This window comes from Vidua macroura, chromosome 4 (genome assembly GCF_024509145.1).
Source record: "Vidua macroura isolate BioBank_ID:100142 chromosome 4, ASM2450914v1, whole genome shotgun sequence".
NCBI lineage: Eukaryota > Metazoa > Chordata > Aves > Passeriformes > Viduidae > Vidua > Vidua macroura.
Genome location: NC_071574.1, coordinates 62,006,401 through 62,033,829, shown reverse-complemented (window position 1 = coordinate 62,033,829; position 27,429 = coordinate 62,006,401). Strand labels below are relative to the sequence as shown.

Below are 27,429 nucleotides of genomic sequence, written 5' to 3'. Positions count from 1 at the left end.
AAGACCATCATCAGCTCATGAACCAAAGAATCCAGCTTGCTGCAAACGGAGCTCCACGGAAGATGTGAAAGTAATCCAAACAATTCTGTAGGAACGGGGAGTTCTCCACCACACCCCAAAATGTACTTGCTCAAATCAGGCATTTTCAAATTCATTTCTTTTTCCGTCACTTGTAATGTGGAAGGTGCTGTCTGACAGCCCTGGAAATTAAGTCCTCTATTTCTCCACAGGACAGGTATAGCAAGGGCAGCAGCAATGCAAGCTTCCCCACACTGTCCTGCCAATGTTCCTCAGCCCAGTTCTGAAGAAGTCACTTCTGGAGGTGAGTGGGTGGAAGAGTCTCTGTCTGTGCAGAGACTGCTGCAGGGCAGTGGGTCCTGCAGGATGGGCTGTTGGATGGAGCCTGGCCCCTTGTCTCGAGTGAGCCACCAGTCTTTAACAGATACCAGTTTATGTATCATAAAGCAGCATGGGCTGGATTCGTTGAGGTTGCATTATTCTGCTTGGCTGTTGTCACATTTTGATATTTCTTCATGGTGGGATGGCACCTGTACATTTTTTTCTTTTTGCACTGTTCTGTTGTTAAAGGATTTGTCAATGCTTTATGTACACGTCTCCGATGTGGCATGTGAATAACTGAATGCAGCCTGGTTGTAAATGTGGCACAGAAATGCAGTTACTGGTGGCAGCCATGCGTGCAAGAGGAGCTGTAGGGCACTAGACCAAGAGGCATGCTTTGAAATGCACCAGAAATTGATAAGAAAGTGTATGTTGGTTTCTAGTATCTAAATGAACAATTAGGTTTCTGTTGCAAAGCCATATCTTAACCATTTCTCTTTACATAATTACTATGTAATTTAGATATTAACATCAATTAAGCTGGTAAACTAATGTTCTTTTTTAGATTATTTTACAATTAATGAAATCTGCCTATCTAAAGCTAGACATGCAGCATTCTACACTACATGAAAATAAAGAGTACGTATTGCAGTTACAATAGATAGTAGTCATCCAAACCAGAAATATGTGATAAATTTTGTGAGAGGAATAAATGACTGATGTAAGTTTTCAGAACAACAATAATGAGTGCTTGCCAGTTTGGCAAATTAATTCTCCTATACATTCCTGGAGTTACTTCAGCACTACATGCTTCAAATACAGTCAGAAGTATTCTGTTCTCAGCCAAATTTACATCTCTTCAACACAGAAATAAATCTGAGAAAATGGGAAACAAAGGCTTAGCAAGGCAGTTAGGTCATGGTGAATTACTTTTCTAGTTTCAAATGCTGTGTGAAGGATTTGGAATGCCTTGATTGTCATTTGTAGTTGAGGCACTTAAGTCTGTTTAACTCTGCTTCTATGGCTGTTTGCAAACAGGAGTGATAACAAGAGACCATAGTACAATTCAACAATTGTATAAATTTAGCACTGTTCCTGTCTGTTTCCATGAGATCATAGAGTAAGAAGAGTTAATTTCCCTAGTCAAAGTAGACTTCCTGAAGGCATTTCTTAATTTTTTAACTTAAAAGGATATGAAACAGAATACTATTCATTCCATATACAGCTAAAACAGTTCCTGCCTTTCACTTTTTTTTTTTTTTTTAGTTTTATCAGGTAGCAGGGCTATGGACTTCTGTTCATAATTAAAATTAATGACAAAGTCCTGTTGAGAAGTCATTTGAGACTGATCCATAAAGTGGAAAACAGTTTGAGGATCCTTGTCATGAGAATACATGGCGTTGGACATTTGCTAATGAGTCACATTATTCAATGTTTGTGTGGTGCCAATAAATCACGTGGATTTGATTTTTTTCAGCTCTTTTGAATGCAGTGCAGAGTGCTAATCTCTTACTGTTGTTGACAAAGCTGTAGAGAGGTCCAGAGTTAGCCTCCCACACACCTGAGGCCCAGAATTTCAGCTCAAACCTCCCTCTCCGCCGTGTGAACTTTTGAAGATAATTATATACCTTGTCACAATTAAACCTTTTTTATAATAGACATTATTTTAAATTCAAGTACAAAAATACATTTTCAGGGCAAGCACAAGAATGGTCATAGAGACTGTTTTCTTCACACAGTATTTATTCAGACCACATATTCATCTGTCTCTGCATCTGCTTTCTGTGAATACTAACTAATACAGAGTCTGATTTTTTTTCCTGCATATTTACTTTGAAGAGTGGTGATCTAAAGTAGCACACGTGTAAACCAGCATATATGATCCAGAGCTCCTTCATCCTGGAATCCTCACTTACACAAATCTGTTGCTTCTACTGGGACTGCTTACATGGGAAGAGGCTTTGCATTATGTTCATAGGTACAGATCTCTATCTTAAAAGCTTCAACAATAACTTTGTTAACTTGTCTTTAAACCTCCAGTTATATCCTAGTGATTGCACAGCCTCTCAGAGCTTCTGCCCAGGGACTGGGAGTGGAGGAAGGTTAATCCAGTCTTTTAAGAATATATTTATATATTTTCCTGAAGGTACAGTAAATTGGCTTGAGGCTTCAGGCCCAATTTACAAAGTAATTTTTTTCACCAACCACTAGATAACAGAGTTTAAGGGACATAGAATTTTGGATCAAGTGTCAGAAACAGAGGCTGCAAAACAAGGAATAAGAAACACTTTATGTTCACATTGAATAATGTGTGGTCTTTGCACAGTTGGGAAACCCCTATGCTAAAATGTTGTCCCTTTTTTTGACTTTCTGTCTGTGAAGAGAATATAGATCTGTGTTTATATAGATCCAGGAAGGACTTTGCTTATTCCCAGTCTTCTGGAGATACTTCTTGAAAAGTGTTTCCCTAGCAGGTTTGGAGTTAGGGTGAAGTACATTGGTCTGTTTGTGATGATCTGGAAGGAACTGTGTAATCTTAGATTGTTCAAAAGGAAGTGTTTATTTGAGGCACCTAGAAATTACTGAGTTACAGCAGGAGGAAATGCCTTCTAATCAAAGCTTTATGCCACTGGCATGTGTAAGTAAAAGGGAGACTAAAGTACCAAAGCTATCAGAAATGAATTCTCATTGCTCAAATATGAGGCTGTGCAACTGGTTTCACAGACTTATCACATAGTTACCACAGGCTTCTGTCATGTTACTGTTTAGAATTATTGGGACTGTAGGAAGGAATTTGTCACTTGTCTCTCTGGGTTTCATGAAGGACTGTTTTTACTGTCCATTAGTCTTTAGGTTCACAGTTTTAGTCCAGCGGTTTGTGACAAGATACCATTAGCAATGACCAGCTGCATAACTGAGGATATGAAAAATTCTTGGTTTTAAATTTGTTTAATATTCTACAGTACTGCAATGGCATCTGTATAGGTTTCAGTGCTGCCACACATGGAACTCATTGCAGAACCTTTGCTGTGAGCTCTTTCAGGGCAGGAAATACATTTTTCTGTGCACACATAAAGCCAACCCTCCCTACACCTTTGGCTGTTCTGCTGATGCAGGTAATACATATTTATAGCAGACTCAGTGCAAGGGAAAAACAAGCAAATAGTCCCCCAAGTCCCACAATAATAATTTCACCCATTTAATTATTTTCTTCTGAGTGCCTAGAAAATTTAGGCCTATTGAAATTGTTTTTGATAGTGTCACCATTAACTTTGTAGCAGAGTATTTGAACTCAGATGTTGAAAAGAGTTCAACCAAAAAAAAAAAAATGCTGCTTAGACAGGATGATGAGACATGCAGACAAAAAATGAAAAGGTGATACAGAATGTAAATCCTTTTTCAGGAGCCTTATGAGAGTGCCATCTGGTTATCATAATGACAACATAGGTAACCATCATTCTCTGCATTCCATAAAATCCTGACTCACCAATGAGTTGAGTTTTCTCAAAGTCAAGCTTTAAGGTCCAACTACAAAATCCCATGGTTTTTGGTTTTGTCATTCTTCAATTTCCAGGAAGCTTGATGAGACCTAACAGCTCAAGAGCATTGAGGCTGATGAAATCTAAATTTTCCATAAGCTTTTTCTACTATAGTATGCAGCAAATGAAAAATTAGCAGAGTAAATACTGAGACTCTAGAATTGTGAGATTTTCTGGGGCAAAAGGAAGGTTTGTTTGCACTTAAATACTGTTTGCAATTTCTTTCTTAGGCTCATCACTCTTTCTTAGGTGCATTTGGTGCATTGATAGTGAATTTCTCCTGCACTTGAATGGCTGTTTGCCAGGAGGCTGTGGATTTTTGTATGTTTTCTTTTGCTTGATCTAATACTCTAGGCTCTTACAGGGTGATGAAGCAAATTAGGAAGTATGTTCTTTTATAAAAAATACTTAAGAACATGCTTCAAGAAAAAGAGAACTTAATTTGTTTTAAATGACAGATGCATCTTAAAAGGTACTTAAATTTTAATCAATCCCTTAATTTTTATTAATCTGTAATGAAAAAAACCCCAGTGATTAAAATCCCAGGAAATTGATTTGAATTTACAAGCTGAGTTAGCTGGAATTTAGAGGTTTTGCTGTAACAATTTATCAGATCCTATCTGTGTGTTAAGTGCTGAATGACCTTGTGCCACTTATATTGCTCTGTAGTTTGTCAAAAGAAAAAGAGCTTAATTTGATAATTAAGTAGGAGAGAATGAAAAAATGTGTTCTGGCAGTTTGTGCCCAGGTTGGGAGAGCAATGTCCTGTTTGTTCTTTATGATGGAAGCAGTGGAGATAACTTAAGAATTACATTTATTCTGGATAGCAATTGCTTTTTTTTTTAATCCTTTTTTTTAATTCTGAGTTTTTTTTTTTTTTTAACCAGTGTTCACATCAACATTGTTGGTTTTTGAGAAAGGAGTCTCTGTGCTAGTTTATTTAATTTTGTAAGAGTGCTGGAGTGAAGGCTGCCTATTTATGTCAGGTAGAGCACAGTGGGAGAATATTCTTTAACCTTCAGAACTATGAAAAAACATTCAGAATTCAGAAGAATTGATGTGTAATTAGAAAGGAAGCTTCAATTGTAAGTAGGTTTTTGGGGTTGTGTTTGTCTTGGGATTTTGGGTAGGTATTATTTTTGTTTATTTTAATTGAGGTTTGCCTGCCAAGTTCTGAATGGTTGGGAATAGTTTGAAGGTCTGTTTGGAAGTAATTGATTCAGTATTGTCTCCTGCCCCACTCCTGCCTGGTGGCTGATGTGTTGTGCTGTCCCCAGGGGTGCAGAGGATACTGGGAGACCTTTGGGAGCCCTGTAGGGTGGGTGCTGCTAGATTAATGCTGATGCTGCTGCTTCCTTCCTCCCCCTGCTTTCTTCTGCATCTCCCTCCCCATAAAATATCTTCTTTGCTAAATGGTTGTGCAGAAGAAAACTGATGTTATGGCCTGTGTACTTTGCCTTTCCTGGTTTTACAGCTGACTGTGACAAGTGCACTGTGAACTTGCTTCTGCCCTGGAACCTGTTAGTAAGTGTATAGGGACTTCTTGTGTGGAGTAATCTCCTTTTGCTGGGGATAGTGCAAGTATGTGTTTTCTTGTAACTTGGGCTGGAATCTGACACTCATTCTGAGCAGATCTCAGCTGATTTTGAGCTGAACACTTCACAAAGTAAAGAAAGCTGGGAAGCAAATAGAGTTGAGCCTTGCCTGCAAGTAATAACAATTTTTAATCTGTGGTGCTGCTGGTTTCACACTGACAAAGACTATTATTTTCTAGTACATTCCTAATGATGGTATTTTTCTTCCTAATATTTATACTCTTTGCTGATGCCATTAGCTTGGTTGCATAGAGTCTGTATGCTGAAAGTGCTAGGAGATGAGACTGTCATAGAGATCTATTCCACACATTAATCTTGCCCTTGACTTCCCTTCACAGGAACAGGATATGAATGAAGAAAATGCTACTGTGTTAAATGTTAAATACAGAAAATGTCCCCTCTGTTCACAGCATCAGTTTTGTAGTATTGATGTGCAAAAGAAACAGCTGATGTTTCAGGCAGTTGGCTGTAGAACTGCATGGAAATGGGAGTGGAGGAGTGTCTGATACCAACAAATCAGGAAAAGCGATCATAAAACCAACCTAAAGCCAAATCATCCTGTGGAGATTTATAAATGGTGTCAGCAAGCACATCTGCTTCTCACCTGACTGGGGCTTACACGTTAGCTTAGAATTTTCCTTGCAGAAGAGGAACTTGTTTTACTTTGTCTACAGACGGTGTGTCACCAGTTACACTGTGCTTCATCTGGACAGCCAAATATGCCTTTGTCTTTCTTTCTTTCTTTCCATGAGCCAAGTAAATGTAAAACCTAACCCGAAGATTTGATGATAGGGAAAAACCTCTGTTGTTGCTCACTCTTTTAAAAGATCTGGTACTGTGCTAGAGGACAGAGAGCACTGTGGTATGAAATCAAACATTTCACTGAAACCAGTATTGCTAATTTCAAGTGAAGGTTTCCATGGGCTGTGTCTAAGACCAAGTATAATCTAAATGTTAGATGTCGCTACAAGTATGTGATGAATAGTGGGATAGAGACAGAGATGCATGGTGGGAAGGAAGAGAAGGCTTTAACAGGAAAGCTGTAGGGTGTGCTCGTTTATGATTGCCATACTCTTTGTCCAGTACCATAGAGGGAGAAAATCCTAATCATGCCAAGAGCTGAACAGCTGTTGCCCTTCTATACAAGCTGATGCCTTCAAGAGTGCACTTACAGAAAAATAAAACTGGGAGTGTGGAATGGGTACACATAACAGGACAGGCTAAGCCAATTAATCTCTAGCTTTGCAATATGTATATGTGTACATATATGTAAAGGGTGTATATCTATCTATTTGTAGTGTATGATTTTTTTTTTTCCTCAAATCAGAATAAGGGTTTGCATTTAATTTTAAATGTTTTCTCTTTGATCTGCCTCTTTAAATCTGATTGTGGGAAACAGAATATTCTCTTATTGGAATACAAGCAGCTCTGCTATGCATTTCTATTTTGAATGCTTTGGGATTGTTATGTGTTTTTATAGTAATAAGTTAAATTAAATAGACCTGTATCAGCAAGTTTGAGGATATGAGCTTACTGTGCAGACATCTGTTGTATATATTTGATGTGTCCCCCTGCCTTTCCAATAAGCCTTTTGAAATGTATCTTTTCAGTATATCCTGCAGTGCTTGATAATGCTGACCATGGTTCTGTGATGACAAGCATAATATCTTGAAGATATTTCTGAAAGATAAATTTATAAAAGATAAATTCTTTTATCTGTTCAGTTTTCATCTTCTCTTTCTATGTAGCTTCTCTTTGTCTCTTTGGGTGAAGTGCTTCTATTTTGAGGACTCCACAGAAGAAAAAAATTGGTATACTGACATCTTACATATTGCTTGTGGTAGCTTCTACTGTTTGAAGTTTTTGAGAATAGGGAAGGACTTGGCAGTACCTGAGTGTGCACATGAATGATTTCCTCCCCCTGCCCACCCCCACTGTTCTTGCTGGCAGATGGACCTTGAAGGACTTTTGCCAGCAAGTGCAAGTCAGACTAGCCCCTAGGAGTGACTGATACCAGGCAGCCTTTCTGTCTTGCTGAGCTCAGCAGAACAAGCCTGTCAGTGAACCTGATCTATAATTTTCAAAGTTATTTCATAATTTTTGTCTCAGAAATCACAGTAGCGACAGAACAGAGTGTTTAGCTCCCTGTGAGAGTTGTCAAACACAACCAAATATGAAATTAAGTGATTGTTACAAAATAAATGCCTGGGAGAGTGAGTTTACAGTCTTAATGCTGCAATAACAAGTACCTTTTAAAGTATAAGCTTTACTTTTTTTTTTTTTTTTTTTTGTTAAAAATGTTTTCTCTTGAAAAAAAAGCACAGATTGCAGGTTGGGACAATCTTCAGGATGCCAGTAAATGTTGCTCTGTAGTACCACTCTCACTGCCTTAATAGTTCTGTATAGAACTGTTGTGGTTTCACAACAGTTCTATACAGAACTGTTGTGTATGGCAACACAGTCTGGCAGCCAAGCCCCAGGCTTGCTCACTCCCTCACCAGCAGGATCAGGGAAAGAATTCAAAGAGTAAAAGCTGGAAAACTCATGGGTTGAGATATAGACAGTTTAATAGGGAAAACAAGAGCCATACACACAAGCAAAGCAAAACAAAGAATTAATTCACCACTTCCTATGGGCAGGCAGGTGTTCAGCCGTCTCCAGGAGAGCAGGGCCCATCACGTGTAACAGTGACTTGGGAAGACAACCATAATCACTCCAAATGTCCCCCCTTTCCTCTTTTTTCTCCCCACTTTATGGACTGAGCATGATGTCACATGGTCTGGGTGACCCCTTTCGTCACTTTGGGTCACCTGTCCTGGCTGCATCTCCTCTCAACTTCCCATGCACCCCCCACCTCCTTGCCAGCCTGGCCATATACCAAAAGCAGAAAAGGCCCTGGCTCTTTGCAAGTGCTGTTCAGCAATAACAAAAACATTTATAGGTTATCAACCCTGTGTTCAGCATAAATCCAAAATACAGCCCCATAATAGCCACTGTGAAGAAAATTACCCCAGCCAAAATCAGCACATTAATCCAGATTTAACCAGCAAATATGTATTTAATAATTAAGGGCTTCTTTTTGTGTAAAATAATGGAACTTCATTTTGAGATGAAAATTCCTCTTTTGTATTAATTCTCTTTGAATTAATATTTCTCATTCCCTTATAGTTGTTCCAAACCCTGAACACTTGTTCTCTGCCTGACCTCTAACACTGTGGATTAAAAAAAAGAACTCCAGATGGTTCACTCATAGAATGAGGGCACCTTTATTTGTAAGGTATTTACATGAGTTAAAAATCCAGCAAAGAAAATAAACTGTCTTAATCAGTGGTCCTTAAAAATGATGTCTGCAGTTTCAGACAACCATGATTGTGGTGTGACGTTGGATAAGTATCTCCCAGACTTCCCACAGGCTGTCAGAGCTAACTGGGCTACCCAAGCCTGAAGAGCCTGATAGAAACCTCTGTCTCACATTGGTGTGTAGCCCAGACCTTCTGGTCTCTATTGTAATTACTGCAGTAGCAGGTGGTTTTCTGCAGCTTTGTGGACGTGGAGTTTGGTATCTGGTCATCAGAGAGTGGTTACAGAACATAGCAGAGGTCTGTGCCTTGTGTGCCCCTCATGGACAGGGGCAGGTATCTTTTAGTAATCTTGTGATGGGTATCCTTCAAACTGCAGAATTCCAGTCTGAATTCTGGGACTTCCTCTATGACCAGGCTTGGAAGAAGTGTTGGAGATAAATAAGAGATTATTTTACAGAATTGCTGGTGAAAATACTTCTCTTATTCACATTTGATGTGGTTGTGGTAATAATTGCGATGTATCAGAACTGATGGGTGACTAAAGTTTTTTTCTTTGAAAAAGCTGCTTCTACCTTTGTACCAACCATGAAAAACCCTAACCTCAAGAATAAAAAGTTCCACGGGCTTTGATAATGCAGAGATTTAATCAAATGTGTTGTTCAGCTCTGCTCTAAATCAGTATCAGATGCATATCTAGCTTGTTATTTAAACTGTGATAGCATGGAGTCACTAGGCACAGCTGGTTCCATAAACACAGAGGGAGGTGGTTTCTGCCCAGAGGAATGTAGTGTTAAGTATGAGACAAGAAAGAGACAGTGTGAGGATATATTAAAAGAGGGGGAACATGAGGTCATGATGACTGGTCAGCACAAGAAGCAGCTGTAATAGGAACCTGGCTGCCAAGTGTCTTTATTTTATGGTAATCCATTTGTTGCAGTGCCCTGAGGAACATGGATTGTTTTAGCTGAGCTCCAGAATGGAATGTGAATCGAGCTGATCATCCAGTCTCTGAAAACATTCTTCACATTGAAAATATTCTCACATCATTTTTTTCTGCAAATAACAATGCAATAATAATAATTACCTCTATAATAACTAAGCAACTGTCCTCATACTTGGTTGTGTGACAGTGCCCTTGAATTCCTTGGCACTCCAGTGATTACTCCAAAAAACTTAAGATAAGCCAGAGAGCTTTGCTGGTTACCAGTGAGCTATGAAAACATTTCAGCAAAATATATAGAAATGCACCTCAGAAATCTACAACTTAAACATGCAGAAAGAGAAAATACATGGCAATCATCTTCTTTGGAGAAACTCAGAGGGCTTCACATGGGTGACAGAGTCCATTTTAGTGTGAGTGGATTTGACATGAATGCTTTTATGTTTATTTAAGAGATATGTACAGTAAAATTTGTCACTGTGTTGTGTAGTTTGAAGGTAATGCAGTAAATCTATAAGCCTTGTCATGGGGGCCTGACATGCCTTAAGTGCTCTCTCTGTCCACAAATGGCCCTTTAGTGAGGTAAAGGACTGGTGATGCAGGGGTCAGGACAGAGTAAAGTGCTCTCCAAAGTGGCTTTTCTGTAAAGATGTTATTTTCTTGTCTACTACCACTTTCCAGGCAGACTCAGTCTCTCTCTGATGGAATTCTAAGCCATAACTGATTCATAATCTATCCTCAGAGATTTTTTTATTACTCTCTCAGTTATTCCTAGCTAAACTGTGTTTGAATTGAGTTCAGCTGGTCTTAGCAACAGATGTCAGGTATCACTAAATAATGAGGGGTCATGTAGGAGAAAGCCAAAAATATTCACTCTTTCTGTAATCTTGACCAAATTAATCTTTTATTCGCTGCATGTTTTTCAAAATACTTTTGTATTTTTACTGTTAGTGAAATACTGGGGTATACATAACATATGAACATTGTTGTGGAACTGAGTAAAATTATATTGGGAATGTGTATTTTTCCAGTTTGTTTTTAATTCATTTTCACCCATTATTAAATTTAAAAATAAGAGAATTACAAGTAGTGCCATAAATCAATATGTGTCCTGAACTGCAGAGCAAGTAATTTTTATAAGAGGGCAAGCCCCTGTGTTTACAATAAATCAAGTTCATTATCTTTTCAGCTTCCTGATTAAAGTAATTAGTCATTTATGCTGATACAAAGCCACCAGTGAATTCTTTGCTTTGTTTCACAAATATTAAATCTTAACTTGTTTTGTAAGGGTCATTGGTTAGAAACAGCTCCACATTGTAATGTAAATTTGTTGCTTTGTTAGTGGGGAAGTAGTTTCTGCCAACGCAGATTAATACACCAAGCAACTCTCCTGCAGTTGGAACAACCTGCCTTTTAAGACTGTACCCTGCAAACGAATTTCAAATGCCGATAGGACACAGCAGGTGGGGCTGGGTAGGGTGTTGGGGGTGACTGGTGCTCGGTGCTGGGGGTCTCAGGTCACTGAGGGGCTGCAGCAAGGCTGGGTGGGCTTCCCCACTTGTGCAGCGGCCGTGCTGACGGCTGCCCATTCCCACAAACCACTGTGGAGAGCGCTGGTTGGTGTCATTAGCAAAATATTTGGGAAGCTGAGAACTGAATGTGCTTTTTTATCTGCAGAATACCGCTGTTACCTGAGGGGCTTCAGTTCAGAATGCCGCTGTCACTCCAGCTGGGTATTAAAAAGGTCATTGCCAAGCAAAAATTAGTGCTTTAGAGAAAAGCATGCATGAGATTGTACTTCCTCCTGCTCTTCTTTAGCTGTTGGTAAGAATAGTCTCTTCTGGGGTAGGGTCAAACACAGCTTAATTTTCTGGATGAAAGCAGTTGTGGTACTCTGGAAAGTTTCTCTATTTCCAAGCATCAGTTCTGACCAATATGTACTTGGGATCATATCTGTAAAACTTGCCCTTACACTGGAATAAATCGATACATCGAGGGCAGAAGTTCAGAAGTCTCCTGAGTTTTGTGGATTTTAATTAGGTGTGCCTATGCTCACAGGTACAGTGAAGTAGTAGGATGAGCCTGATAATTTCAATGTAAATCTAGCTTTTCTTCTGAATGTCAAGTGATACAGGACCTGCGAAAAATTGACATTAGAAAGCACCTGACGACCTCGACTGCAACTCTTACTAAAAGAAAACAAGTCTTTTTTTCTGCTTTGGTTTCTTTGTACTATTCCAATTCAAGTGTAATTGTGAGCCTCCAAATTCTTTCTTTTCATATTAGATTACATCCTTTATGGTTAAAATAAGGGAAACCTTTCCAGCATTTTTTTTGGTCACCTGCTGTGCAAACTAATAATGCCACGCTAATCTCAAAAGGACTGTCAGTCACAGTCACATTTGAATTTCAGTGTTTCAGGAAGGAGACAATCAAGAGAGTGAAATTAGCTGAACTAAGCTATGTTGTACTACTTGTTTTTAAAATCTACAGTCAATCAAATACATCAAGAATGGGAGGTGTGTTCTAAGGAGGTACAGATTTGTTTACAGTATTTTTTGTGAATTTTAATGGCGCAATATTAATAAGGCAACATAACTATAGGTTCTTTTTTCTTTTAGCATATACACCAGTGAGAAATAAGTAATTTCTTATGGGGTGAGGATTTGAGAAGTTCAGCTTGTAAATGAGGGTAATTGTGACTAAGTGCAGGTTAAGACATGAGCTCTGGCATTTATTTTCCTGTTGTTAATGATGAAACACTGCACAATGTTCACAAGGAAGCTTAAATGTGCTTTAGAAAGAGACTTTTCATATGCTAAGACAAAGAAAATAGTTATTTTTCAGAGATTTCTAAGCATTCTAGCATTTTCCACACTAAAAGAAAAAAATGGGCTACAAGAAGTTGTCTAAAAGGATGAACATTGTAATTAGAAAATAGGTTCTAATGACTGTTCACCACCTGGATATTCATGTAGACAATTGCCAGGTCTTGCCTTTCAAACATTATTATGTTAGAGCAAGAAAAAGGCCTATATTGTATTTTATATGACCTTTCTAATACTGTATATACACATATAGATTTGTGTTATTTGTCTCTAATTCACCAAATGTTTCTTATGTGTGGCTCAAGGCATTTATTTATTGCAAGGCTTCAAGCTGTGGTAAGCAAGGTCATAGATTAAGAATTGATTTCCACAGTTGCTCTAGCATACAAACTAAATTTCTCTTGGTTGGTTATAAAAACTACAGCTGGGTATAAATTCAGCTTTTCAACACTGTCTTGAAAATGTTAAAACAAATGAGAAAATACTCTGTATGTATTGCATGTTTCATTTAGACCTTCAGCTAAAACTTAAGGAAAATAAATTGGTTTTGTGCTGCAAACTGCTAAGTAAAACTAAGCTAATCATAAAGATGGTGGGTTTTTGTTGTACTGTGATTTTATATCTCTGTAACAGTTCAGTAATGTTTTGCCCCTTCATTCCCCATTTTCTCCCAATGGTTCCACCCTGAGCTTTCCCGCCTTTCCCTCAATGCCAATCTCCCTGAAAATGCTCAGTCATTCCCCTGTCCCCTCCCTGGCACCCTGTCCATCACTCGGCTCCCCATTCCGCTCTCCCAGAATCTTCCACCTTGGGCACCGAGTGAGTGGACAAGGGCCAGGGGTCCCTCCCTTGAACTTCCCCCATTGGTTTGTGTGTCTGTCCGTCCCTCCGCCTTCCACTCCTCCAAATCCCGCCATTGGTTAATGGGTGTTCCTTCCCCCCTTGTTACCGCCCTGGTATTTGAGCTGTTGTGAGAGCGTCGGGGGCACTTTGGGCTGTCGGGTGCAGGGGCATTCGGAGCTCCTCGGAGCTCGGATTAAACCTGAGACCTTTTCCCCAGCCTTGAGTCGACTCCCTCATTGCCTCCTCGGACGCCGCCTCTCCTCCATACAGGGCAGACAGCGCAGCGCTCTGTCTTAGCCGCTCCCCGGATCTCCTCGAGAAACAGGGCAGTGTCCCCGCTGCTGACCGTGCCTCGGCCGGGCAGGCGAAGCCAGGGAGCTTCAGAGTAGGCACAACAGCAGGTTTTTTACTTCTTTTTTTTTTTTTTTCTTGTAATGACTTTATTTTTTTAAATTCAGATTTCCTGTACAGTTTCTGTCAAATCATGTTTTGATCAGTATCTTGATTAGTCTTTTTTTTTACTATGTGCTTCTAGAGCCATTGCTAATTGCAATAGGAATAGCTTATCTTCTTTGGAAACTCCTACAAGAAAAAGAAAAATCCTGCTGTTTTATTAGCATTGTCTCTAATGTGAAACACATGCTTTTTTTAAACTGAAGACTGTATTTAAACGGAACTGAAAATTCACCTTATCAAGGAGGTGTTTTTATGGTTTTCTTTGTGGGTTGTTGTGTTGGATTTTGCTTTTAAGGTGTGCTTTCTGTTGGTAACAGTAGTAGAGCTTAACTGCAGAAATCAATTTGTGTAAATGTCAAATTCACTCTTTCATGAATCTTTGCAGCAATACACAGATTCCTACCGACTACACAGTAAATCTCAAGTTGGAGAAATTGGCTTCTTAGACACATCTTTAAAGAAAATATTTCTGATATAATATCGTGCCCTCTGTTACTAAATTAGTATGCTTAGAACAGAAAGCATAATACGTAGTTTGTTTCCAGATCACTGTCAACATCATCAGGTGGCTTCAAAAAATACTAGCTTGGCCTCTGCTGTTTCTCCATGTGCCATAGCTACTGTTTCTGCTGTTGGCAGAGGAACCAAATTGCAAGATTATTTTTCTAAGATTAGAGAGAGGATGTTGTGTTAGCTTGATGGGAGTTGTTTTGCAGTGCACAGCCCTCACTTTACCTTATGGCATTGGCCCACAAGAGCGTAATGTGGCAAAGGTTTTGTGGTACTCTGTTCTGCTGAAGCAATGACTGAATTGCCAACCCTTTTGCACATTAGTGCATGAAGTAACTTTGTCACAGTGGTCACAATATGTATGTAAAGTAAAACAGTTGGAAAGTAAAGTGCTATGTGATGGGAGCAGTAAAACGGTGAGTAAAATAGGTAAGGATTTGAAATATAAACTTTATTAAGGAAAACGTGTGTGGAAATGAAGTACCTCAGAAATCGCTCCTCTTGCCAATTCAGATGGATATTTTTGAGGAATGAAGTTGTGATATTCATCTGGTCTTTAATGATCTTTACCCCCTCCCTGAACTGTATTTTGCAGGATTAGAATAGTCAGATCTCCTTTCATGGATGTTCCCAGCAAACTGCTTAGCACTTGACCATATTTTGCAAAATTTTGAGTGGCAGCTTATTTCAGTGTATTGGGAAGAGAGGATTTTGTCAGTTTTTTAAATGTCCATGTCTATAACAAACTTCCTTTTGACTTGATTGAGATTTCCATATGGAGATACCTCAAAAAATGCAGCTTTGTGGTGAAATACAGTGAATCAATTCAACTCAGACTTTCTCGGAATAATAAAGTCTCACTGAAAGCCTTGTTAGGAAGGAATTACGATTATCAAGTCTAGTAGTCAGGGAGACTTGTTGTTAGTGTATTACTGCAGGACAACTCAAGCATGGTCATGCCTGACTGAATACAAGATTTATGCCCATTTCTAAATTGTAGATCTCTTTTTTTAAAAGAACACTGAAATATGTATGAAGAATTCTGGACTGATTCATTAACTTTGAATAAATTCCTACAACAAATGAATGAAATGAAGAGAATGCAGAAATAACTAGCTTAGCAGGACTCCTTGTGTGAGGTTGGCTGCCTGCAGAGACACAGGACTACTAAAAAGAAGTCACTGATAATTCATTATAGATCCATTTGATGGTAAACTTTGAGAAACATAACCTTTTCAGAAGCAGATATGGCACCATCCTCCAAGATTTATGGGCAGGAGTTGACTGTGTACACCTGTCAACTCCTAGCAGCAGCCTAGGAGTCTGGGCTTATGTAGGAATCCATTGAGAAAAATTCTGTTTGAAAAAGTGCACCCACAGCATATATTTGAGACTGCTGGGGTATTTGAGTTAGCAGAAAGGTGTGCTGTGTACCCAAAGATGATCAGAGGGCTGGAGCACCTCTCCTATGAGGAGAGGCTGAGAAAACTGAGGTTGTGCAGCCTGGAAAAAAGAAGGCTCTGGGGTGACCTCATTGTGTTCTTCCAGTACTTGAAGGGAGCTGCAAGGGAGATGGAGAGGGCCTTCTAGCAAGGCTATATATTGACAGGACAAGGGGTAATGGCCTTAAAATGAAAGAAGGAAGGTTTAGGTTGAATATTAGGAAGAAATTATTCTCTGTGGGGTGGTGAGATGCTAAAACAGGTTGCCCCTAGAAGTTGTGGTTGCCTCATCCCTTGGAAGCAATTGAAGACGGGGATAGGGCCCTGAGCAGCCTGGTCTAGTAGCAGGTATCCTTGGCCATGGTAAGTAGTTGGAACTAGATGGTCTTCAAGGTCCCTTCCAGTCCATACCAGTCAAAGATTCTGTGACTTTAGTCTTCCCTTTGCATTTTAATTCTGGCATGTTTGTTATCTCGGCACTTGATTTGAAATGTAGAAAACTGTGGTCTTTCTGACTTTAATTGGTGAATTAAACCTGTCAAGTTCCCTGAAGATTAAATGTGTGCAAATATAAATATTCTTATAATACTGTGATTTTTGTAACACAATTTGTACTTCTTCATATGTTGTTATCAAAATGTGCATATACTCCAGTGGTAATAGTAGAGTACATTAGTGGGGATTAATACTGCAAAATCCAATATCTGCAGCCAGAGGGTGAACCACATCATTTCAGAAAGATCAAGGGACTGCAGTCATTTACATTTGGTTGGGCTTTCTTGGATGCATATGCAATTTCTCTGCACCCCACTGTACAGCACTTGGAGCCAGGCTCTGGTCTGCAGAAGGCAACTAATGACAGTAATTATCTATTGCTCTTTCTTCTGCACATCTGCTTGGCAACATAACTCCTTGGCTTGGATTAAAACAGCGGTGAGGCTTTTTTAACCACTCTGAGAGAAAAAGTACGTGTCATGTAAGAAGTTACTCATTCCTGACCTCATATTTCTGCCACATGCTGCCTTGCTCTGACATGGATGGTTCTGTGAACCACACTGAGCTAGAAGTTGTGCACAACTGGTCTTGCTGAGACTTACTGAGCCTATGTTGAGTTCCCTCAACACCAGAAATATCTTCCCTAAGACTTAAGTAAACATGTTCATTGTTTTTTTCCCTCTCCTGATAGCATTTTCAAGGACCAGATGACAGCTCCAAATGATGGTTGGCTCACATGTGGCTTTATTCTCTTTTGATGGTGGAAAATGGGACATACTGTATCATCTTAGTAGGGAGAAGGATTTGAATGAGCAAGATGATCAAACAATGAAACTACATGACCAAAGGAGCCCTGTAATGTAGGTTTGAAATGCTCTGTAATTTAAAAGTATCAAACTTGTTGCTGCATTCTGTTTTAAAACAACGTATACCTCATTCTTCTGTGTTTCTCTACTGTGGACTTTTTCCTTTGTGGAAGGGCTGACTTGAAACATTTCAGGTTTTTCCTCTCTGTTGTATAAGGGGTAAACAGCCAAGTATGAAGCAGTTCCCACCTCTGTGATTGCTCCATTGCTGTGATTACATTTCAGCAGCTCTAGATTTCAGTACTGTTGCTTCCTTTTGCTTTCAGTTTTTAATTAAAAGTTTTTGTAGCCAGAGAACAGAACAAGAGAGGGTTTGGTATTGACTAACAGTGCTCCCCCCACCACCTAAAGGTTCAGCTATGAGTGAAAGGCTATTAAAAGCAATATTGGTGCAGATGCCAAGTGGGAAGAGACAGCAAGCATGTAATAAAGAACAATTAATTTGTTTCACAATGAAATGTATCTAAAATAATAAATTATTTAAAAACAGGTTTTCTTCTGTCGATCTTCTTTTAATATCAGTTTTCCATAAGAGTAATAATAGTAATTTTGTCTCAGTGAAGACTTTGGTTCCAGTTACTGTCTTAGTAATCTTGCACTGAAATGCTTGTATTTTTCAGTGCTGATACTTAAATGTAGTAATCAATCCTTATGCCTTGACTTTCTTGAAATTTAGTCCTTTCTACACCTACAGGTTTTAATAAAGGCATGCAGATTTCATTTAGTTAATCAGTACAAGGCAAAAATGGATAAGACACTTGATGGATTTTTCATAAGGACACACATTTTTGTTTACAGACAAGTGAACACATTAGGTTGTGCAACAGCTGTATCTCAGTAGATGTAGAAGTAGGCATTTATGCTGGGCACAGATTATTTTTTTCTCCACATATGCTGGCATAAGGCTGAGGTAAAAATGTAATGTTTCATTTCTAGACAGTGTACAATGTCCTGTGGTCAGTTAGTTTATACAAACATGTTTCTGTATTACTGTGCAGAAGGATTGTAGCATTCATCATAAAAAAACAGATCCCAGCAAAATAAGATGACCTTTCCAAAAGCAGATTTGCAAGACAAGTTCTTACTTTTGAAGTTCTGTGGTTGACTTTTTAAAATTATGGTTGTGTTCATCTGACCTATTTGTCTAGAAAAAGTAGAACTAAATCCTGTGACATTGACAGTAGAACTTTGATCATGGGAATCCAATATTCGTTGCTTGAGGACATTTGCTTTTATAAACAGAAACTATGATTGTTAACGTTCTTCTGAGTATCCTAAATCAGTATTTGGAGTATATGTATTTCAGATGTAAATACACAGCCAGAGCTTGATGCTATTACTGTTGTATTCCACTCATTTATTTGGTAAGTATTTTAATATTTTTAAGATATGGAGTGTGGATTTTTTTTTTAACCAAATTTTTGCAACAGATGCTTCATCACTAAAAATCAGCGTTATGGGGGATCCTTTCTGAGTCTCTGCTCTTTGGCAAACTGCAGTAGCCCACCTTCTGAAAAACACGCAGGCGGGATTAGAAGAACGCCTTGAATTGCTGATTCAAGTTTAAGAAGAGGCGTCAGCAGCGTAAGATGGCTGCGCTACAATTTTCCCTCCATTGCAATTCTGCTCAGTGTTTTACAGTGCCGTGCATGCTCTGTTACATGGCATTCACCTACACTGGCTCAAGCAGCGGAAAATCAACAAAAACACGCAGATTCTGAGAGAGATGCTTGAAGAAGCTGAAGAAATAGAGTTCTTCTGGTGTGAGACTTCTAGGTATGCTCTTCTTTTTATCAACAAAATGACATAGTACTTTGCTGCTTTTACCTGGTATCTGAATGCAGATTTGTTTATATTATTTTTTGTTTTCTTGTGATAGGAAGTTGAAGAAGGGAATTCATGTTGAATGCAGGGGAGTTGATGTTAATACAATCTTCTTTCCTTTTTCCACACCTTCAATAAGACACAGTTGCATGGGACAGTTTGAATGCTTTCCTAGTGACATGAAAAAGCAAGAGAAGGCCACAGACTTGCAAACAGAAAGTAGTTGTTATTTGCTCATTTGAAACTGGCAAGGAATCAGCTACTATATTGCTCCATGACTGGCTCAAAGTTACTAATGATACCTGAACAGTTTTATGTATCACATCATTTGTATGCTTGATCATTGTTCTCTTGTTGTGTTCTTGGCCTGAGATCTCTTGTGGCAGAGAACTCTTTTTGGGTGCATTTTTGTTCCTGTTTTCCTCTGTTTTAAAAATAATCATACTGCAAAGCTGAGGCTTTCCACCTAAATAGAGTCCTGCAATTTGGACTGATGTAACCTCTTTATATTGGGTGGAGGGTTTGATCTATGAATCACCATTTAATTTACAAGGGAAAAGGAGCTTGAATACCCACTGAAGAGACTGTTTTGATATAAGGAGCTACAATGTTGGGTGTAGAACTAGCTGACACATAGTCTTGAAAAGCTGAATGTTTAAGGGAGAAATGAAATGAAATTAATGTGTTGTATACCAGTGGTGGCTCAATAGCTTTGTTTTTGTTTTTATTTGAAAGATATCACTTGCTGGCTGCAGAGGGGGTGGATTCAGCTTTCTTCTGGAGCCAGACCAAATCACTCGAGGAAGATCTTGCTTTCTGCTGCATCCTAAAGACAATATGGAAGGGGAGAGCATCTGTGAGGTTGATTCTGGAGATGGACTGGGAGGTAGGGATGCCTGTCACTTATTTTTGTGTTCAACCCAGATGGCTGGTTACAGGAATCCCTTGTGACAATGGACCTTGGAATTTACAAAAAGCAAATGTGATAAAGGTGTCTACTGTTCATTGATTGTATTTTGTCACTTTAAAAGCAGTGAATAAAAGTTTTTCAAAACAGCTGTGTCTTAGAGGAATTGGTACATATAAACAGTCCATGTTGTGAGTGTTGTTGTTTAGTCTGAGATGTCCCAGAGATTATACAAACCCTAAATACCTACAATAAAAGTAAAGCCTTTTTTCTCTTTCTTTGTTTCTCCTTTTTCTGTGTCTCCCACACTAACTCTACTGCACACGCTGTTTTGTTTGTATTTTTTAATTGGTCTACAGGAAACTGAATGATGTTATACTAAGTCTGTCTTCTATACTAGTGACCCATGTGTAGGCTTTCACTGATCTAAAATAAAGTCTTTTTTCCTATTTAGCTACAAGTTCTACAGGTGTCCTTCTGCAAGTTCGCTCACTTCATTGCTGTAGTTTATAATTTTCATAATAGGGTGAAAAACTTCTCAGAGAGTGTAATACTACATATTTCTGCAGGGCTGCTGTTTTTGTGTATAAAGCAGGGGATCTTTGACAAGGTGTTTGGATAGACTTGTGTGTTTTAAATTCCTGGTTTAACACTGCTTCTTCTGAGACTAACCAAGCAAACATCTTTAGTTTGCAGAAAACCTTGAACTGCCTAGGTCAACTCACTGTTGAACTCAGAAATCTAAATATTACAGGAAAGAACGAGGCTCTATATTAAAGGGTTGTAATAACATAAGACTTGGCATGCTGCACATCTATTTAATTGTTTAGATGTTTTTCTGTAACTGAATTATAATAATGGAGATTATTTTTTGTATGAATGTACTGTGCTTGTGCTAAGATGCCTTCTTTTGTGTTCAATACTTCTGTAATTTTTTCCTGGGCTCTTGATGTATCAGCAGTACTGTTGAGTAGGAGGAGCAGTTTCCACAGTGTTACCACTGAGTTTCCTTCACACAAATGAGTTGCTTCCAGACACCCATCATTTGGGCTGACATGCCGATATGTTTTCCTAAACAGTTTACTTTTTTTTTTAAATAAAGAAACTGGTGGTTCAACTTAGTTTTAATATTTCTGATAGTACTATTAAATAATTATTTTGTCATATTAATTTTGTCATAATAAATTGTAATAAGAAGAGTGGAAGTATGTAGGCTCAAATGATGCCTTTCTGCTACGCATTTTCTTCAACATTCTGAGCTATTTGTGTTGTCCTCTCCGAAGTTTTGGAAACAGCTGAGGCCACTGTTCTGATGGTTACTCTTGAGCACTAGTTTAGGCCTTATCATTGTGTACTTCAGTCACTGGATCCCTGCTGCATCTTTGTCATGGATTTCATGCCAATTTGAGCATGGAGGAATTGTTTCAGAGCTGAGGTCACTGACAGTTTTTTATTCCAGTCCTCCTTGAGTTTGACCTTTTTTGTTATAGTAAGTTACTGTCCTTGATCCACATTTTTCTAACTTATATAGGCAAGAGTGAGTATGTACATTTAAGTATGCAGAATGAATAACCATTTTTCTAGTTTGTCCTCTGCATTCTGGATTCTGACTTAAGATTATAAACTCTAGAGAGAAAATTTACAGTTTCAGGGAACAGAATAGTTTGTCATTGACATAAGTTGAATAGAAAACTGGCATGAGAGCAAAATTTGATTTTGTGTGTGCTAGGGCCATACTTCCAGGAGCATGACAGTATTTCTAGTGTACATTTATGTATAGTTATTTCTTGGAAAAAATGGGCTTGCATGAGTAATAGTAACCACAGTACCATATTGTATATTTTCAGAAAGCAGGTGATGTGAATTCCTGGGTAGCACCTCAAGTGAAAAAAAAAATCCTTTCTTCATCCCTTATAAATAAAACAAAGATAAATCAAAACAAGCTAACCATAAATTCCTGTTCTAAAAGTATGAAAAACGGGTAAGAGTGATCACTGTGGTAATCAGTCCATCAAGCATTTTTATCTGATGAGCAAGGGAAGCATTGGAAACTCACATGTTTTAAAATCAATGGCAACTAAAACTTTGAATGTAGTTTGCTATGTTTCTTGGGTTGTTTTTGACCTGTTTTTATTTATTTCTACTTTTGACATCTGTTTGTGGAGCCAAATTAGCAAATTTTTCACTGTTTTGTGGAATGTGAAGTAAATAAAAGTGAGACTTTGAAATAAAGTATCTTCTTTTGGAAGATAAAGGGCATGCATACTTTCTGAGAGAGTGTTTAACAAAGCCTGTATTCATCCTATGTCTATATTATAAATGCAGGTATATTTGATTTTCCATTTTGACATGTTGAGATATGTACAGATCAAGCACAGATATATGGTTAAAATTAGGCTGATTTCACATCTGAATTATGATGCATCAGAGATCTGAGACAAAACAGAAACGTGCCCATTTTCAACATGTACAGAACATGTCAAACAATTTACCAGTATGATGGAATCACCCTCTCGAAACCAAAGTATATTTTGTTAACTCGAGGTCTGTGGGCTCTGATGTAGGAGTTTCTTGGGAACATAAAGCTTCTGTAAGACTGCATGAGTTTGGGTGTCAAAAGGCCTTAAACATTTTTTGGCCATTGTCAGATACAGAAAACATATTAACAAGTATAATACCCCACAGTTCATTATTTCCTTGATAGAAACAATGCTACTCTTTTCAGGAACCCAAAGTAAGGCTCTTCCCCTAATTTTAATGGCAAAAAAGGACATGGATTTTCATAGGTGTAGGTGGTTTGTAACATTCCATAATGCCAATAAAAACTCAGAAATCATGCTTGTAGAGCAAGTAAATCAATTTGATACTGTGGAGTTATGGACTTAACTCTGACTTGGTTTAAAAATTAGCCCTAATATTAAAAGCAGTGCTGTGAGTATTGTATCTTTTCTTGACTAGATAATACTTCACAGGAGGTTTTGAATACATCTTAAATGATGCACAAAGAGGAACAGAGCTGACATTTCCACTGGCCTGTAAAGCCAAACTCAGTGAGCATCTTCACAATGCAGGCAAATAGAGTCTTCTGAGTAAAGCCACTGCGAAGATGGTTGAAGAAGAGATAGGGCTGAGATTCTTCACTGTGCAATGTACTAAATACATATTACAGCTGACCTAGAGCAGATGGGTGCCTCTACTTCGAAGCAAAGTCTTCATAGCTTAAGTTGCTGAGGAGAAATTTCTTCTTTTCCCCAAGTGCAAGAGCTCTGTAGTGGAATGACCTTGGTTGGCTGCCAGATGCCCAGCAAGCTGCTCTCTCATGCCCCTCTGCAGCAGCAGAAGGAGAGAAAGTAAGATGAAAGGATAAAGAGAGGACATCCCTCACCAGTTACTGTCACAGGCAAAACATACTTGACTAGAGAAAGATTAATTTATTGCTAATTAAAAATATAGAAAGTTAGTGATAAATCAAACCTAAAACCACCTTCCCCTCAACCCCTCTCTTTTCCCAGACAACTTCCCTCTTTCCTTCCTAACTTTCCTGCTACCATCTGCCCTCCTGAACAGAGCAGGCAGAATAGGGAATGAGTTAGTCTATAACATTTCATCTCTGCTGCTCCTTCTCCTTATGCTCTTCCCATGCTCCACTGTGAGGTCCCACTCAAGGAATACAGACGCTCATGAGTTTTTCCAGCACAGGTCCTTCTCCACTGCTTCAGTATGTGTCCTTTCCCTGGGGTACAGTCCATCAGGAATGTGCTGTTCCTGCAGGTTACAGTTCTGGCCTGAAAAGCTGCTTCTGTGTGGGTTTCCTGTATGGGCCATGTCTCCTGTCAGGAGCCTGCTCCAGCCTGGGCTCTCCATGGGCTGCAGTTTCCTTTAGGGCAAATCCTCAAGCTGTTCTTCGGTGTTCTCCATGTGCTTGCAGGGTGGATATTTGCTCCACTGTGGTCTTCCATCAGCTGCAGGAGGACAACCTGCATTGTCACAGTCTTCTCTATTGGCTGCAATGGAATTTCTGCTCTGTTGCCTGCAGAACCTTTGCCTGCCCTTCTTCAGTTACCTTGGCATCTGCAGGGCTGGTTCTCTCATGTTTTTTCATTTCTCTCTCATAGCTGCCAAACAGGTTTTTTACCTTTCCTAAATATGTTATCACAGAGGTGCACCAGTGTCACTTGTGGGCTCAGCTTGGGACAGCAGTGGGTCTGTCCAACATAGGGCAGCTTCTGGTCTCTTCCCACAGAGCCCACCCCCTGCCAAAACCTTGCCCTGAACACATACTCTTGCAGTAATTCTAGAGCAATATGGTTCTTCAAATGTATTCCTTATGGATTTGATGCAATTCTTAGGGGATATTGACATTGAGTGACTACTTTGATATGTTCCTAAAAGTGATCACCAAATCAGGCATTGTAGAATTATCTGTATTTAGAGATGTTTCTTTAGAAACTTTTAATCCTTTTAGTTATGGAGTGATATGACTATTAATTAAAACTGATGATCAAGCTCTGTTACTGTTCTGCTTCCATTACTTGATTTTTCAACATTTAATCCTATTTGTTTTGGCAAAAATTCTGCCACATAGTGATGTATATGTAGAATCAATACCATGGCACACATTTTAATTTGCTGTTTGAACTGTATTTTAATAAGAACCTGAAAATATGCTGCTGCACAAAAGATATTACAGAGAGGAGACTGGGGAGGGGTCAAGTAATTTCTGTGTTTCTATTGCGTTGTTGATATTATGCCAAATCTGATTTTGGCCTGGTGTTTTCACTTGTAGCTCTTGTTCAAGTAAAAAACCCTTCCTGCATGTTAGCAAGGCTGCAATCCAGTTGCTATGGTATTCAGCATTCCTTTTATATTTTTAACCAATCGGCTGGCTTTTGTAATGATTCAGCCCAGAATAAGAAACTGGTCACATAGGCTAGAGCTGTATCAAAAGAGCAGGTATTTTTGGCTTGAAGAATCTGAAGAAGTTGGGAGAATGGCAGAATTTGAGTTTCAAGAAAATATCATCATCTATTTTTATGTCATATATTGTGATATGTAACTAGAATGCTAGTAATGGTAGTAAAAGGCATTTGTTCTTTTCCAGATGATGGTAAAAATTGAATGATTAAACTAATTTCTCTGTATTGTTTTATCACCCACAGGTATCAGTAATTCATAGCTAAAAAACTATTAGTTTTTAAAATTCTGTATCCATGTTTGGTTGTTTTTCATTGTGTTACTAAATGCTAGTGTGTTTCTGACAGGGTATTGTTTGCTCATAGAGAATTACCGGACTGCTGCTTGTCTGCTCAGTTTTAGCGTTACTGTTTGGTTAATCAGAAAATTCTGGACAACTGCTAGATAATCTGTAAGGATCTTAAAGTTCTAATGATGCTGACATGTAGCTGGCAGTATTACAAGGATAAAAGAAAGACAAGCTAGAGAGAGAGATATTCTGATAGTTGAACTATTGAAAAAAAGGAAGGTAGACGTTTGCTGGTCTTCTGAAGGTTTTAAGCTTCTTGGCTTGAAGGTAAGGTAGTTCTCCTACCCATCCAGGCTGCTGTTGTATCAGTAAGACAAATAAAAGACAGAGTTTTTGTATACAAAGCAACTTGCTGCTGAGCTCATGCCTATATCCAAAATGAAACTTTTAGATTTCAGTTTAGAAATGACATTTGTAAAAGACAGTGCTACGTACTAAAAGTCCATCAAGTTGTAGTGCGATGAGTATGTGGAAACATGTATTTGAACATGGAAATAACTAGACAGAGAAGGGATTTCTTCTAGGAATGTTTTTTTTTTTTGCCTGTATGCTCTGTACAATAGAGGGGTACAGTCCTTTCCCTGTGGATAGCAGGATATTCTGAAGAAGCCTTTGTCTTTTCCTCCCAGAAGTCATGAGAGCTTCTGTTTGCTCTCCCAGAGCCTTACATGCTACCCCTTCGTTTCTGTATGCAGATAATAATGTCCCACTGTGGAGTAAAATGCTGGCAGTGAATAATGATATCTCTGCTCTCGCTGTGAACAAAACCACCTCCTAGGTGTCAGGGGTTTGACTAAGAATAATAACTAAGTGATGAAATTGAATCTTGGAGAGGCTTTAAATGATGCTGGTATAGACCATGAGCTTGTAGATACCTGTAATAGCTCAGTTTCAGTGTTTGAATTCCTCACTGTCACTGGACACCCAGGTAAACCTCATTGTGCAGCCACCAGAATAGTAAAGCAGAATGGTAAAGCCATAATGATGTTCAGGAAACACAAGTTTCTAAGCATGTGGTACATGACTTTGAAAGAGATCAAGATGAAGGTTTGCATCATCTCAACAAACAATGAAAAATCCAACTCCCAAGATAGTACCAAAAAAACAACAAATGAAAACCAAAACAAACTGAAAACCAGCAGAGCTTAAACCAGTCATGTCACAGCAAACTAAAAGGAAGAGTAAAACTCTTCTTTGCCTATAACACGGAGTAAGTATTGATTTATTGCACTGGGATTCCTCTGTCCTAATAAGTAGAACATGGATTGTTCCCCATTGACTGTGTAGCTAAACAGGCTGAAGTCTTTTTAGGTTTGTTATTAATTTTTCTTTGTGTCAAATCTATGCTTTAAAAAAATATTCATGGGACAATCTCCTAATGCTTTTGAGTGAAGAAAAACCCTAGAAAAGTGTGGGTGGATCAGCAAATATTTGAGTTTATGGGTTTGGATGGTCAAATTTAACATGTGTTTCACATTTGTTTGTTGCCGTTAGATGTATGAGTACATACATCCAGGAGATGTTTTTAAGCATGCTCTCTTTTTACAAATGTGATTTTAGTGACAGAGTTCACTGATATTTTATCTTCTGATATTTTCAATTGAGATTTTTATTGTTATATGAGTTTTTTATTGTTTATTAGCATTTTTAAACTTACTCTGAAGAACTATATTCTAAGTTTCAAGATATATACAAATGACTAGCAGTCATTATGACATTATAGCATTAGAGTATGGCAGATACTTTTGCATTCTAATAAACATGGGACATTCTATATTGATTTTTTGGCCATAAATAAATCTGTAGATAGAGGAGGGCGAGCAAAGAATGAGAGTTTGTTTTTCTTGGACGTGGCCTTTTGGTGACATGCTTTTAGAATGCATGGAGGGCACTTATGGAAAGTAAGGCTAGTTTGTAACCATTCTGGGTATCAACACACTGTAGAAGACGCCCTGAAGGTGATTATGAAACCAAAATGTTCATAAGCACACTGCCAGTATTTAAGTGACAATTATTGTCCCTGATCTGGATTTTCACTTGGTATCAGGGATCTAGTGACTTTATTAAGGGATGATGGATGAAAATGTAAATGTGGAAAACCTCAACAAATGGCTTCCAGAGAAATAATAGAAATATGACTTGTCAAGAGTTTTTGTATATATGTTTGCAGTAAATAAATATTTAGATTAGTTCTTCCAGTGGTGGCATAGATGATCTAGAAATAACTTAATTTGGTTTTGAATCAAGAAAAATTGATTATATAATTTTAAAAGTGTTGAG

General features: G+C 38.5%; 1 protein-coding gene across 5 annotated transcripts in view; it reads left to right on the top strand.

The window, feature by feature from the left end:
* The window catches only part of PPP2R2C (protein phosphatase 2 regulatory subunit Bgamma), a 193,620-nt gene that overhangs the window by 77,345 nt on the left and 88,846 nt on the right, over window positions 1-27,429 (top strand). The window contains exon 2 of one of the 5 annotated variants that reach the window (XM_053975878.1): window positions 236-322. The exons of the other annotated variants lie outside the window; for them this stretch is intronic. Within the exon in view, the coding sequence (XP_053831853.1) occupies window positions 236-322 (87 nt within the window). The remainder of the gene's footprint in view (window positions 1-235; window positions 323-27,429) is intronic. 5 annotated transcript variants of the gene reach the window in all.